A 15,622-nucleotide genomic window follows, 5' to 3' on the forward strand; every position below is an offset into this window, starting at 1 on the left:
CCACTTCCTTATTCATCAAAAATGCCTCAGGGGTGGGAAATAAAGTTTATTATAATTTCATAAATCCCCAACTGTCCAACTAATCTTCATTCAAAACTTGTTTTCCATATCTACCTCTTAATTCCCAGTATTTTTTTCTTGCCCATTTCTGCCTCCACACAAATACAAAGCCCAAATCCAGTGCAGGATCTTATTCAATTAACACATTGCCTTAATTGATTGATATCTGTACCACAGATAATCCACTGTGCTCCTCCTCCTCCTCCTCCTCCTCCTCCTCCTCCTCTCCCCCTCATACGTTCAGCCCCTCCTTCAGGGGTCCCAAAATGAAAAAGAGCATGCCACTTCTGCCATGCATACAATTGCATGCACACACCCACACCCACCCACCCACACACACACCCACATCCACACCCACCCACACCCATACGCACGCACGCACACACACACACACACACACACACACACACATACACACACACACACACACACACACACACACACACACACACACACACACACACACACACACACACACACACTAAGCAGCCTCCCCTCTGCTGCTGCTCCATTAGGTCTGAATTGTAGCTGTGATGTGTGGGACCCAAGGGAGGTGTTATTGTCAGACCTGATTTACTCAGCACCATCTGACATGGGGGCTGGGGGGTGGGGGCGTGTGTGTGTGTGTGTGTGTGTGTGTGTGTGTGTGTGTGTGTGTGTGTGTGTGTGTGTGTGTGTGTGTGTGTGTGTGAGACAACAGGCGTACTGCCAGGCTTAGAGTCCTTTACAGAAAGGACAGTTAAAAGCAACAGTTTAACTGGAGCTGCAAAGCAAAGGGGAATCTTAGCAGTCATTTGGGTTTCATATTCTACACCTTGTAATAAAAAACATCAGTCATGACGAAGACAAAATGGCAGTTTGAAAAAAATAAAACTGCAAGAATAAGATTTTTTAAAAACAATCTTAACTGACAATTTACTGCAACATCCTAAAATTATGTTTCAATATGATATGTTCTATTTATATTGATATATAATGGTTAAATATTGTTTTTAATAATCAGATCTATCTCTGAAATTACATGGTAGATTTTATTGCACCATCCTTTATGAAAAAAATATAGCAGATTTTTCTGACATATGCTTTTGCAATATATGAAAAGTAAATGCAAGTATAATTCGTATTATAAGCCTGGCTTAAAATACCATATAATTGTCTGTATATATGTCAAGAGTTTAATATTTTAGTCCAATTCTAAAAATGAGGTTGCCTAATAGCAAGTTTCAAACGTTTCATGCCCTGCATCTGTAGAAATCCTGCATACAGGCAAAGAACCATGTGGCAATCAAGCTGCTTTTCATTTACCACAACACAACAACAACAACAACAACAACAACAACACTAATCATATCCACAACCAGGCAAAGCTTTTGTTAGCAGCACTTCATATTATTTCAGATTTCTTCTTTTTCAACTGCTTCCCTCCATGTTAACTGGCCATGGATTACCTACGCATTATATTTCCCTCTTTCTTTTCTCCTCGCATACGTTTTCCACCATTTACTAACTCATTGTGATGCCAACTGCATTTAAATTGTTGAATCTAATACCTCACTAAAAACTCCTTTTCTTAGTCAGTCAGCCAGTTTCATACAACCCATCTGACAGATTGCATATCCAACTTAATCTAATTCTTTACTCAGAAAATGGTGGATTTCCAACTCAATCTGAGAGAGTGCAGTGAAATAATCCCAGTTATTTGCTGAGAAAAGTTCATCCCATGGTCACCAAAATCTCACACCTGCTGAGCGACACGGCGGCAGTAAAGCTGAGAGGTGAAGGTGTGCGAAAGTGTAGGATTATTCACACAGACACGATTTGTCAACAAAGCAACAACATTCAAAGTCGTAAAGTCGTACAAATGCATGCAGCCACAAGTGTCCTGTTGCCAGACCGATTAAACCATGTCTTCGTTTAGACTTGGAAGCAAAGTGCTTCCTGTCTGCAACAAATGAGCCTTTCTAACCCCAAATACAAACAGGCCCAGGAAAGTGACCAAGGCGGGTGTTGTTAGGGATTAACGCAGCCTTTGACTCTTCACTCTCACCCCCTCGCTGTCCTCGCCAAACACTCTTTGGCTCAGGTTACACGCATGTTGCTTTTGCGAGGCAACAGTGATACCTGCCACTCAGCTGGAAGGATTCAGCTGAATATCCTGTCTGGTGTTCCTTTTCTTGTCGTGGGAACCTGAGGAGCAGAGCAGGGCGGCCATTAGTGGTGGAGGAAGTTGGGAAGGTTGCACTGCAAAACAAAGGCTGCGAGGACAGCTGGCCATCGCTTCGCATGCAGGACGTATTTGACAGATCTGCGCGCAAACTTGAGCAAAGGCTTACAATCATGCAGACATGCACTCACGCATGCATTCAGAAACACAACAGACATGCAGCAGTATTTACTGTGAATGGATTATTAAAAAGTGACAGAATGTGGTTCAAAAACATAATTTTTTTTATTCACTATTGTCTAATTTTGCATCAAGGCAAGGCTCATTTTAACTGTTATATTCTGCTTGGTAGTTTAATCCATGCCAATGCTTCTCAATAAGTTTGTTGATCATATAACATATAGCCATGTCTACCAGATGGAAGTAATGGAGTAGAGGAAATATTAACAAGGTTTTAACTGTAATGAAGCATAAAATGGAAATATTTAAGCACATACGTATACATTTTCTTTGCCTTATTTCCACTGGCTATCTGAAATAAACACCTATATCAGATACCTCAATTAAGACTAAAACATTCCAGTCCCTCAAATCCTCGTCAGTAAAATATTGGCTTTACAGACTCACCACAAATTTCTTACAGCCAGAGGACACGTCCACATCACAAAATGTTTTAGAAGTAAATACATAAACATGCATCACACACACATACACTAACACCCCCCCCCCCCCCCACACACACACACACACACTTACTGTTTAATCTATTTAATTGAACCTGACTTTGAATAACTAAACAAATGAGGAAATTCACAAGGGGCACTTGATCCCTTCTTGGATAATGGATTGGAGATTCCTTTCCCATAGGGGCATTTGGGCAAACAAGACCCAGTAATCTCTGAATTGATGAGTTGACTGCATCAAATTTCTCCACTAAAGAGCTGTTGAACCCGTGATACAGTGTTGGTAGTTAGCCAGAGACTCAATTTGCAGACACGGGCAGAACTGCAGGCTTGCTCTGGTTTCACTATCAGTGCGGTAATATGCTACAGATATGCAAGATAAATCTATTGGATAACTGCTGCTGATAAATATCAAGGAAACTCTACCTTATTTGTTGGCTCTAGTTTCTTGGCTTTAAGTGACTAAAAAATATCCAAAATACAATTTGATCTTATCTGCAATCTTTTAATCTTCCAAATGAATTCTTCAAACACTGTACTCGGTTATTTTGAAGGGCACTCATTACTCATTTTGTCTCCTATGATGCACAGTTTTCAGGACCAATCAAAAAAGGATCGAAGTCCATCTTCATTTCGGTGACAAATTTATTAAAGTCCTGTCATTTACTTAGGAATCATCATCATCATCATCATCAATACCAGAGGGAATAAATAAGACATAAAACATTTTCCACATAAACAAACATATACATCAGACTCCCGTCCCCAGGGTGCTACTCTTCTTCCTTTGGGGCGGTTGTTCAGTAGAACGAAACGAACAAGATACATCTGAGAACACACAAATGCATAGAAGTAATTGGACCCCTAGGTACCATTTAAGACAACATCTACATTTTTGCCTATATCCCTGTTCAAGAATGTACAAAGTCCTCAAATCCGGGTTCCTATTTGCGTCCAAGAAGGGGTTTGTATAAAAATAAAGTCTCCACAATGATAAACCATTATATTTATATATATATATAGACATTTGGCAACAACCAGACATTTAAAGACTCTGAATGTTTCATTGAACTCTGCACCTGAACTTGCTGTAGTTAACAAAAAAAAGAAGTGGGAGGAGATGTGAATAAAGAGGGAGAGTTGGTGAAAATCCAAATGATGGATGACTAAACTTTGTGAGTCACTGCCTGTGGACTTTACCTTGTTTTGAAAGAGCTTGTAGTGGAATCTGAAAATGTAATATTTTTGACAGACTCATTGCTTTGCATACAGTCTTACTACTGACGGACAATAGTTTAGCCAAGTGCTTTATATGAGGGACGCTTTCTTGCTTACTTCCATCCAGGTCACATATATTGAATGGATCTGCTATTGGGGAAATCCAAGGACAGCAGTCTACTCCTTTACACAATCACTGTCCTGTGTGACTATTTTCCAATTCTTAAAATCCAACAGAAGACACACACAAAAAACAAAGCCAAAAAAAATAATCAAAACTGTCCGTGGTCCACTTCATCTAACCAGGAGGCAGGACTGGCAGGAAAATCTGGGTATCCACCGCTGCTCCCAGTGGAGAGGTCCGAGTTGGGGCCGTTGGCTGCCCCCATGGAAACCCTCACGGTGGGGTTGATCCCCGGCCCGCTGCCCTGGGTCATGATAGAAAGGCCCGAGTCCGGGTAGACGAGGCTGGAGATGAGAGGCTGGTGTCTGGGTAGCGCCTGAAGTGACCCCGGCGACTGAGGAAGGCCGTAGGGGCTGTTGGACCGGATGTCGTGGAACTGGTCTTGAGAGGGGAGCACGCCGTGCTCCAGGGGGAAGGAGCCGTGGTTGTTGCCCCCTTGGCGGCCTCCCATTGCTGGAGAGGACTCGCTCAGGCTGCTGTAAATGCCGTTAGTGTGGCCAAGCTCCGACATGGGTGGTTCATCTGTGCAACAAGGACAAAGAGAAAAAGGGTTATTTGTTATGCTAATTGGACTACGTTTGCTAAAACAGTAAATGTCCTCAATGAATTAGAATATTTTCTTGCGTTGCAAGTTTTAGAACTCATCCCTCTTCAGTTAGCTTTTTGTGAATGAAAAAATATACAAATCCCAGAAACGCATCTGAGGGGTCTATATTTCACAGCACACACGAAATGTAAAGAGGTTTTTTTTTTTGTTTTGTTGTTGTAGCAGCATCAGCTGGATGCTCCCAGTCAGCTAACCTCTCAGTTATTCACCAGCTAAACATCCATGACTACGAGTCGTTGCTGCGTCACCAAGCTTAAATTTTCCTGCGCCGCTTTTCTAGTGTGACTCAGCATTAAGATGCAATTGAAGATAATCACAACAACAATATAAATTTATAACCACATTTAAAAAAAAAAAAAAACAGCAAATGAGGATAGGAAACTCCTGAATATTTTCGTACATTTGTTAAAGCTGATTTTACCATTTTAAACTATTATTGATATGTATTTTGCAATAATGTTCTACATTTCTTTGCTTTAGGAGATGAAACTCCCGGTTGAAAAGATGATGATGTTACTTGTTCTTTTTTCTACTATGAAAAAGGCAACGTTTTGACATGTCCGAGAAGGAAAAGAACAGGTATGGATAATAGATTTAGTTATGTGCTTGCTCGCTGTCACACTTGGATGGGATGGAGCCTTCTTTATGTTATTAGTAACACCTGTATTTTTCCTTCATATCGAAGTGGCTGTCCCTCTGTTTTTACCTGTGAAGGACACCTCCGCGTCGCTGTCCATGCCCTCCTCCTGGATGCTGTCCTTGTCAGATTTGGAGCTTCCTCTTGACCTCTTCATATTGCGGAAATACTGTCCCCATCTCTGCCGCCCGGCGTCTTTCTTCAGCCTTTTCTCTTTAGCTCGCCGATTCTGAAACCAAACCTGAAGGGCCAAAAACAAATTTTGGTGAGTTATCATTTTACATTTGATTCTTACTTCAATATCTGACATTTTCTTGAGAAAAGAATTAGGCCTTAGATTGAAAAACTGTTATTTTCAATGTGTTTGACTTTAAGTGTAGTTCATAAATTACTGTAACAAAACCTTGAGACAGTTAAAATGAATGAAGACAAAACAAAATCCTTTCAAACACTTTTTTTCACCTACATTTATTTTCCTAATGTACATGGCTCTACAAATACAAATAAAATGTTTTACACATCATGCTTTTCACACAAGTCAAATTCCCCTACATTCAAAGTCCTCTGCTCTTTCCTTGATGCACATATGATGCTTTAAAGGATTAAAACAAAATTAATGTTCAAGGACTGTCTGGACACCACTTCACACCTCTTTGAGTCCAAGTGAGACTGGAGCAGTGACACAGAGCAGTAATCCTGAGACCAGCGTCCCCTCCATCAGATTTATCACGCATTTAATTAACTTCACGACAGCTACAAGTTGTCCTCACCCGAGGGAGCAGACAGGTTAGCGTGCCAATGATTTAAATTATTCAAAATTTTCTATAGTCGGTTTTGAATGGATTTAAATTTTGCTTGCACTCTGCGGTACACGTGAAAAGTGCTCTAAATTTAAACTGTTATTCATCTCATTGCTTGGAAATGTCAGTAAAATCTGGTCCTAAATGTAAAAAAAAAAAAAAAATCCTAATTTTTATTAATTTCATCTTGCACACAAAATTAATTTATTTCAGTGCCGAGCACAAAAAGCAGTTTTACATTCTTCTTAATGATATTCCACCCTGAGTGAGCCCTCTTCACCCCTTCCCTTTCACACTGAATAATGAGGAGCATTTTAGTGGCTTCTGCCTCTACTTTTGTCCTTGCAAATAAAACAATATATATGACCACCACCCAGCCACCAACGCAAGGCTCTTCAGCAGCAGACAATATGCGAGGGGCCCTCTTAGCATTGTTAACGAGCTTGCACTTAAACCATGCTGACTTTCATGCGGACTTCATTTTACTCCATCTAGCCATAAATTCCACGCTGCAACACACACACACACACACACACACACACACACACACACACACACACACACACACACACACACACACACACACACACACACACACACACACACACACACACACACACACACACACACACGCGCTTCTTCGTACAGTACACTTGTGCCAGTTCAGCCACAATTGTCCCCCGATAATGAAGTCAGGACACTAATGGAATAGCCCTTAATGGAAAATAATATACTTTACCTGCACAACCCTCATATCCAGACCCGTTTCTGATGACAGCTGCTCCCGGACGTGGCGGGCTGGTTTGGGAGAGTTATTGTAGGCATTCTTCAGGGTTTCCAGCTGTTTCGCGGTGATGGTTGTTCTTGGCCTTTTTGCAGTTGAGTCTGCTTCTGTAAGACGGACACACAATACACAATGTCAGCCAACACTTAGCAGAACATATTCTGATTACATGTAGACCTGAAAGTTGACCATTTTTTTGTCAGGTTTTCAGTCTGGGTTTTGATGTGAGTGCAATAATTAAATTAACAACCTATAGGACAAATTACAGAATCAGAATACGTTAATAGCCATTTTTACTTTGCCCATACAGTGTTTAAATTCTTTGCTGTCTTTAATATATAATAGAAAAATGATTTTTTTTTTTTTTTTTTTTTTTTTTTAGGATTAAAATGTTACCATCAAAAAGATCGTTTTTTTTCCCATTGTGACAATTTTTTTTATGGGGATTCTGGCTCAGCAACATGAAAATCCTTCAGTAGAAACACGTATTCACAGCAACTAACGGCATGGAGCTTGTATAATATACAACTCTCTAATTTAACATAAACAGATAAATTCTCTTCTGCCTATAAACCTTAATCTGGCACCCTGTGCATAATTGCATCATGTCTGCTCATCTGTTCGCCAGCAAAGCAAAACACAAAACCATCATCCAAATGGATGCTGCCCAAGTAATTGCACCCCGTCATTAGTAAAATAAACGTGTGTGTTTTTGGTGAAAACTTGTGTTAACTCGCTGCGTAAATCAGCCCAGTAAATTCAAACAAACAGATGGGGAGATAAAACGGGAGCAGTCCGCCCTATCAGGAACGAGCCTGCTGGGATTTTCAGTGGAGTTAATGTGAGGGAAGGTAGAGCACTGACACTGAACACCGTGTCCGATGAACATGTTTTTGGCTGTTGGCTTATAGATAGTGGTGAGCTTTGGTGTGTGTGTGTCCTGTCATAAAACTATTACAAATCAACGTATTTCAAAGCAACTAATAGCATTTTATCTAATAGCACAACACATTTTTAAAAGCCTATGTGAAGATATTTGAGTAATATAGCTACATATAGGATATTTGCACACTTTGAAGAGCAATTACATAAGGTATTACAAATAGGATAACAAGTGGGTAAAGTTATACATTAAGTATGATATTGATATCATACATTTTCAGTGGGTTGTCCTAACTGTTGCTAGGGTACAATGAATTTTATTATGAAGCCTACCTGCCAATTAATTTTTTTAAACGGTCACATGTAGAAATAATGTTTTTATATGTCCACATTTTAATTGCAAAAGAGTAAAAAGAAAATTACTGACTACAAACACCTTATCAGTAAAAAAAAAAAAAAAAAAAAAAAAAAATTATATAAAAAAAATCACTAATTTCAAAGTATTTTGATATTAAAATTTTGTAAAAGTTGAACAATTATTGCATTTATAGTATAAATAAACATAATAATATACTATTCCCGAATTGTAAATATTAAAGACCACTACACTCAGGGACACATGAGTCACTGAGCTCCCATCTCCTCTCCCACTGTGTCTCCACTCGGCCTACATGATCTGCGGCACCATAATAAGAGTTATTGAAAGCTGATCCCTTCAAGTGCAGAGTGCAAGTGCAAGCCTCCCGGCCTCCACTTTACGCAGTTTAGTATCGATTGGGTTGCAGGCAATGATGCAATTAGCGCAGGTAGGTCAAAGTTTATGGATGACCTCACTGTCACGTCAAAGGCACGATTTAAAGTAGGTAACCTGAAACAAGTCTACACACAGCGCGCCGTGGCCTATAACCAACTAACTAGAATATGCAGATCATTTTCTGAGCTTTTATTTCCTCCGGGACAGTAATGGAAATGTTGAGACCTGCTCACCTCTCTGTTTGGCGGTCTCATAGTCGGCCTTGCAGACCAGCCTGCTGTCCTCCATCAGGTAGTACTCGTCACCTGTGGCCAGTTGCCTCTTGCACACGATACAGGCAAAACAGTGCAGGTGGTAGACGAAGTCCTGCGCTCTCCTCACCACCTGTGTGGGCGGGATGCCCTGCTGACAGGCTGCGCATTTGGTCCCGAATCTCCTTTTGGGAAATTAGACGGTTGCCATCAGTACATAATAACTTTCTTATAGCATAACCTAATTATAGGCTACAGCACACACACAACAGCTAAAGGGGCAATATATTTAACATCAAATAATAAACAGATTATCAAAAATGTTTGAAGTGGCCATGGTTCATTTTCTGAAAGCTACTCACTTGAAGAAGTCGTCTTTGCAGTAGACGCTGTCGCCCCTGCTGAAGCACTTCTCCGCCAGTTGTGCCTGGCAGTCACTGCATTTTAGGCACTTGCTGTGCCAGTGGCGATCCAGCACTTTGAGGATAAATCGGTCTACGATGTGTTGATTGCAGCCTGCGCATACCGGGATTTCTGCAAGAGACAAGATGGAATCAGTCAGTCCAACATGTTCGGGGGAACTTGTCACCGACAAAATGACAACCGAGCCGGCATGCGTATTGTGCTTTTAATATGTGCACAGCTGGCAAACTTCAAATGGTTATCTGTAGAGGGACACGGCTGTTTAACTTTGCAAGAATCCCAATAAGGAGACACCACGGTTTATAAATGAAATGGGAATCAGCAGCGTGAAAATATCATAAGCGTAAAGAAGGGAAATATTTCTCTTCAACTGACATGTTACGTCTCTTTCATTTTATTTTTCTTTCCTCTTTTTTAAAATTTTTGTGTGTTTTTGAATGGCTGTAAATATTGTAATGCACCTAAATTAATGTACTAGAAAACACAATCGCAATGCACAGTAAAATACACACACACACACACACATACACACACACACACACACACACACACACACACACACACACACACACACACACACACACACACACACACACACACACACATTTATATGTAGGCTGTTTTAATAAATATCGAAAAAAAAAAAAATGAATGATGTTAATTTGATTCACACTTCTAAACTCGAATTCTTGAACGTATATTTCAGTTGTAGCCTAACAGCAATCATTCACCCAAAACCAGACGATATTTATCGTTGTTCCCACGTTTTGGTGCAGAAACTTAAAGATTTCGTCAAACCCATAAAAACACAAGATTTTCGGTTCGAGCCGTCTTTGTGACTGAGTAAAAAAAAAAAAATCGACCATTGTCCCTTGGTCACTTAATCAGCCCAGGCCTGACATATAAATGAATAGGCTGTAACATGATATATTTATTTGACATAGTCTTTTGAAGGATTCGACTTTAGACTTTGAGAGTTTTCTTATTGACTTTACGCTAAAACCTGACTTTAAACTACAGATATCCTTTAGGAATAAATAACGAAGGATGGATAGTTTAAATTAAATTAAAAAGACTGTAAAACATTTTAAGTGATGAATTATATGTTATATAATTCTCAACAATAAATATGAATATCGTATCATAGTGTAACAACAAATAGAGAGATAAACTTCCTTTGTGTGGACATCCACACACTTATACTGCCTGTGTATTAGGCTACAGTAAAAAAAAAAATTAAAAAAAAATCATAGCCTGGAAACCGATTAAAGCCATTCTGTGCTTTATCCAGTTGTGCAGACGCAGTCTTTGAGAAATCAAAGTAGCTTAATAGAGGCTTTAAAAATCTTTAAATGAGGTGTAAAGTAACATTTCAGAATTTACAACTCATGAATCTAACAGCGATCCGCTGGTTATGATTTTTCCATCTTCAAAAAGGAGCAGCCTACATTAACGCAAGGTCTAATAGACATGGGCCTACATAATGTAACACCCGCTTAAAAAAAAAAAATATATATATATATATATATATATATATATTTCGAGGTATTTTAACAATAGACTCTCAGTTGCCTCTAAGACAACAGCTTTCAGAGACATTTTGATATTTCAATAAAAAAAAAAAAATACAGAGTAAAAAACGAGGACGAGCTAAATGCCAGGTAAAACGTTATCTGGCCTCTTTATTACTAATTAAAAGAAGCTCAGCCACTTCATATTCCATCCGTGCAAGGAATCGCACTCCCATTGTTCTGCTGTGGACAATTCATAAAACATGCATGAAGCATTTCTTCTGGCGTCGCCAGAAAGCCCCTCAGAAGTGCTGCAGCCACGTCAAGAACAGGTGTATCCAGGTCATCATTAATTCAGTGCGCTCTGGAAAGCTAGAAAGCTGCGGCCTGTAGAGCCTCACGTCACAAACCGGCATGGTGTCCAAGCGATTTGCTCACCTTGTAGGGCACATTTGGATTACACTCATAAAATTATAGATGCTTGCAAATCCCAATTGAAATTTCTGATCTGACTTTGTCGGAGCTGAGGTTGGACGCGTGACTTCACCACAACGTAATAATGTCCTCATGACTGTTAAAAATGTAAATAAAATGAGCATTACTAAAGCAACACATGTAGCCTAACATGTGATCATAAACATATATAGTATTTACTACGCATGGCTGATATTATATTCTACAAACTTCTGAATGTTTACAACAAATATGTATGTCAGACTACAAAATGCACAAAACCTATAAATAGGTTTTGGAAATGTGGAAATTTCCAAATGCAAACTGTAGTAAACACGAGTTAAACCGTATTTACCCTCCAAAACAGCGCAGTAAACCAAATTTGAACGACTATTCAGACAGATCAAAGGGTTAATACCTGGTGCGATCGCCGATATCTGAAGCAACAATAATGACACATTTCCTCTGTCTCAGCAGCTTTCAACTTTAAACACTTTACCAAATTAAAATACTGCAGCGTCCATCATCCACACACCAGTTCTGATAAGATATTCCACACAGGCATAAACAGACTGCAATTAGTCCTACATATATAAGTGAAGGCCTATTGACAGACCACTGATCACATGCAATACACACAAACACAAACGATAATAAAAGTAATAAAGTTATGTCATATTTTCTTCCGGTTACCTTTCCGTAACTCCTCACGGTGCGACAGTAAAGCGAGGAGCATCTCCGTGTTATTCGGTGCCTCTTTTGGAGAGCGGCGCTCACCGTGCCCATCCATTGCTCATGATTTACGATCACATCAATGCAAACCTGTCTGGCTTTGCGTCAGTCCACACACACCCGCCAGGTGTTGTCAAATTTGTGCAGCACGAGCCTCCCCCCCCACCAAAAAAAAAAAAAACGAAAGCACAAGCGCGCGAGTGTGCAGGAGTTTGCTTTTCTGCTTCTCGGTGTTGAAGCCTTGTGCAGGATTACGCTGCGCCGTTTCCTGGGCGACGGGGAGCTAGATTAACATCACCTACTGAGTACCTTACCCGGAAGAAGAATAAACAGGAGGTGAGGGGAGAAGCCAATGAAGTTTCAGTGCTCGGAGACGCGTTAACGTGATGGAGCCTATTACTTTTCAAACGAGGAGAGAATGTTTTTCCTTCACCTCCAATTTTAAATAGGTTTCAGGCTGTTTATCTTACAAATTCAACTTCACTCATCATTATGATTTGACTTCGTCCTATGATTACTTTCTCAAAATATTCCCACTTTGATTTGAATAACGTTTTAGCTGGTCTACTCCTCCATAAAAGGGAAAGAAAAAGATATGTTCATGCTCGTACAATTTTGTAAGAGGGATTTAAATGGCAGCTGCTTCTATAGTTTATTCCCTTATATCCAGATGTTCTTTTAACTCTCTTTAACTCCTACAATTGCAAACAAATGCATTTAGGTCGGCTATATGTTCAAACTAATGTGGAAACCGAAATGAGGCAGGTGAACATGGGATAATGAAAAACGGAATCTTTAGCATCAACAACTCCGCAATATTATGCTGCTGATTTATTATGGAAATATGTCAAAGTGGTTCCTCGTGAGGATAGGCCTTAACGATTTAGTTTTGCTTTAGATTCCAGTACAGCCATGCGTAAAGGACAGGCTGGGCCCTGAGGGAAGACCATTTATACCCTGAGGATGTTCTTTTTTCTTCATCAACTGTTTATAAAAAAAGAAAAAAAGTAGAGATGTATTATTATTGTTGTTATTTTTAGTATTTGAACAACAATTAATTCAATCAATTATATAATTTCTTTTGAAGGAATGTGGATCCATTAGCTTTGTATCCGGTCAAATTTTAAATAAGTGCTTTTAAATATCTAACAAATACGCACACGGCGCCTACACACACACACACACACACACACACACACACACACACACACACACACACACACACACACACACACACACACACACACACACGCACGCACACGCACACGCTCTCGCACAATCTTCATTTCATGTGTGTTGAGTGCTCAAAGACAAGTGTTTATTTAGGGGAGAGATTGGCTGTTCAATAACATGTTGATCGGGCCAGCACCCCAATGAATTTTATTGACACTGATCTTTGGCACAAAAGAGCGCCTGGGGAAATCACTGGTAGTGCCACAAGCAGCCGGGTCACTGATGAATCTAAAATCAATGTCCCATTTGCCTGTATTTCAGAAGTATATGAAAGACGTTTTGGAGAAAAGGTGTGGGGTTCATGGGTAGCCCCTCTTACTTTTCAGCTTTGTAATAATTTTAATGTCATATTGATCGCTGCACTTTTGAGGGGGTGAGCCGACAGTAATGTGACTACAAAGCCATAAAAAGGCCATCAGAGTAATGGTCAGTCAGTTAGAGAAAGTTGCAACGATGATCAAATAAATTCACGATTTCCGTTTGAGTTTTTGCGTCAATACGAATTTGTAAATTTGGTTAGAAGTCTGCTGCGTATCTGATTTAAAAAAAAAAAAAAAAAAAAAAAAAAAAAAAAAAGTAATTTGAGTCTTTATTCTTTTTCACTTTAGATATTTCATTTATCCAAAATAAGATGAAAATATAGTTTTATGTTAAGTGACCATGAGGCTATTATTCCAGGGTAAATCCAAATGAACAAATTAAACACAATTCACCTTTTTGGATGCCACATAATACTTCTCCGAACTAATAATTGATCTATTTCTCCAAAGCTTTTAATGCACCCACTTCCTCAGTCTTCATCACTCAGTCTTCATCACCCCCTCCACTGCCGACCTCAGGTATCCCACCTGTCGCGGCAGGAATGTGACACCTGTTGAGCATGTTGTGTCGCTGGACTGCGGGTGGGAGACGTTTTGCGACTGCTGGCAGTCTGTCGTACACCCGCACAGAGGCTGCTGCTGCCACCGCGGGTCCGGTGGTCTCTCCATGTCCGCTCCCGTGCGCGCGGCGCTCCCGTGACAACCGCAGGCGGCGGTGTGAAATGACAGCACGCGCATAACATCTGTTCGTGTGATTCTCCAACAATGAAGACTCATTACGGATTCATAACGTCTCCCACACGCAGCGCAAAAGAAGCGCCTCTAAACGGTCTGTACGGCTCCACCAATACGAGGGGTTCTCCAACTTCGAGCTCACTTTTCTAGCAAAAAGCCAAAATGTCGTATTTGACTCCAAATTTTGAAATAATCTTAAAAAGTGCGAGTCCTTTTGAAGGAGGTTGTTTGCTCTTTATCATGAACATTTTACAGCGTCAATGTCATGCCTGTTAGAGTTCACTGCGCTAATTTGCTGCGTTGTCCTCTATTTCACACCCAATACTGACTCGTCCACGGACCCCGGGGCGCCCAGTTCCAACTCCACTTCCTCTATTCTGTTCTTCTTCAAACCAAAATCACAATTTTGTTTTCATGGTGAAAATAGAAAAGCTCGGTTCTTACCTTGGCCTGAACTGTACCGGGAGAAATTTCCGGTGTTTTGACAACTTGACCCCGGGTGTTCAAGCAGCATTTTGAAGAGGCTCCAATGAAAGAAAACAGCGCAGAAAGACGCACGTCTGTGATTTAAGAAAAAGCCTAACAAGCTACCGTGTGGAGAGTTTGCATTCACACCCGCTCTTCCAAGGCGACGTATCCTCTCGAGAGTAATTTGAAGTCTGTTCGATGGCAGCTTGATTTCTGAAAAATGTTAAAAAGGACTTCCGTCGACCTTTTTCCTCTCGTCAGCCACCGACAACGGAAACTTTGAATATTCATCAAGTTGCTCTTTGATGCCGTGTTGATAAGCTCGAGATGACGGACAGGAGGCGGTGGGAAAGTGTCTGACCATTAGCAGCGTCAGCTGACCTGACTGTGAGCCCGCTGCCTGCAACTTTACTTCAACTAAAATACCCGGCGGTCAGCGGTGCCTCTGTCCAGGGTGCTGAAAGGGGAGTTTCTCCAAACAGGCTGGAGGGGGGTGTGCTGCTCCAATATCCCCAGAGGCGATCTTTAAGCGCGCTCACACACACACACACGCACACACACACACACACACACACACACACACACACACACACACACCTGCCCTCCCCTCTCTTTCCTTATGTTATGTTGCACGTGTCTGTATTTCAAGACGCACAATGGGGCAATTGGGCATTGCTCGGGACATTGTTGTCATGCGTTTCCATCGCTGTCTCTTTTGTTTGG

At 40.6% G+C, this 15,622-nt stretch overlaps 1 protein-coding gene across 2 annotated transcripts; it reads right to left on the reverse strand.

Moving 5' to 3' along the window:
- Window positions 1-4,397: 4,397 nt before the first annotated feature.
- Window positions 4,398-15,093, reverse strand: lhx3 (LIM homeobox 3). 2 transcript variants are annotated; one of them, XM_069160057.1, is made up of 6 exons: window positions 14,876-15,093; window positions 9,387-9,558; window positions 9,007-9,209; window positions 7,093-7,244; window positions 5,623-5,794; window positions 4,398-4,831 (listed from the first exon to the last, which is right to left on the reverse strand). In XM_069160057.1, the coding sequence occupies exons 1-6, from the start codon at window positions 14,943-14,945 to the stop codon at window positions 4,398-4,400; spliced, it is 1,203 nt and encodes a 400-aa protein (XP_069016158.1). In that variant the 5' UTR covers window positions 14,946-15,093. The 2 variants fall into 2 exon arrangements, with proteins under 2 accessions (XP_069016158.1, XP_069016150.1); XM_069160049.1 differs by lacking the exon at window positions 14,876-15,093 and adding an exon at window positions 12,105-12,201.
- Between the last annotated feature and the right edge of the window lie 529 nt (window positions 15,094-15,622).

Source organism: Embiotoca jacksoni, unplaced genomic scaffold (assembly GCF_022577435.1).
Source record: "Embiotoca jacksoni isolate LCO1_2020_lvr unplaced genomic scaffold, fEmbJac1.0.p SCAF_10, whole genome shotgun sequence".
Lineage (NCBI taxonomy): Eukaryota > Metazoa > Chordata > Actinopteri > Embiotocidae > Embiotoca > Embiotoca jacksoni.

Bases quoted from the DNA above. Each gene is read 5' to 3' on its own strand.
- lhx3 (XM_069160049.1), bottom strand. From the start codon at position 12,201: ATGGATGGGCACGGTGAGCGCCGCTCTCCAAAAGAGGCACCGAATAAC. The intron at 5,795-7,092 runs GTAAAGTATATT...TTGGCCCTTCAG, and splicing joins TGGATATGAGGGTTGTGCAG to GTTTGGTTTCAGAATCGGCG. The intron at 4,832-5,622 runs GTAAAAACAGAG...CTTGTTGCACAG, and splicing joins CGCGGAGGTGTCCTTCACAG to ATGAACCACCCATGTCGGAG.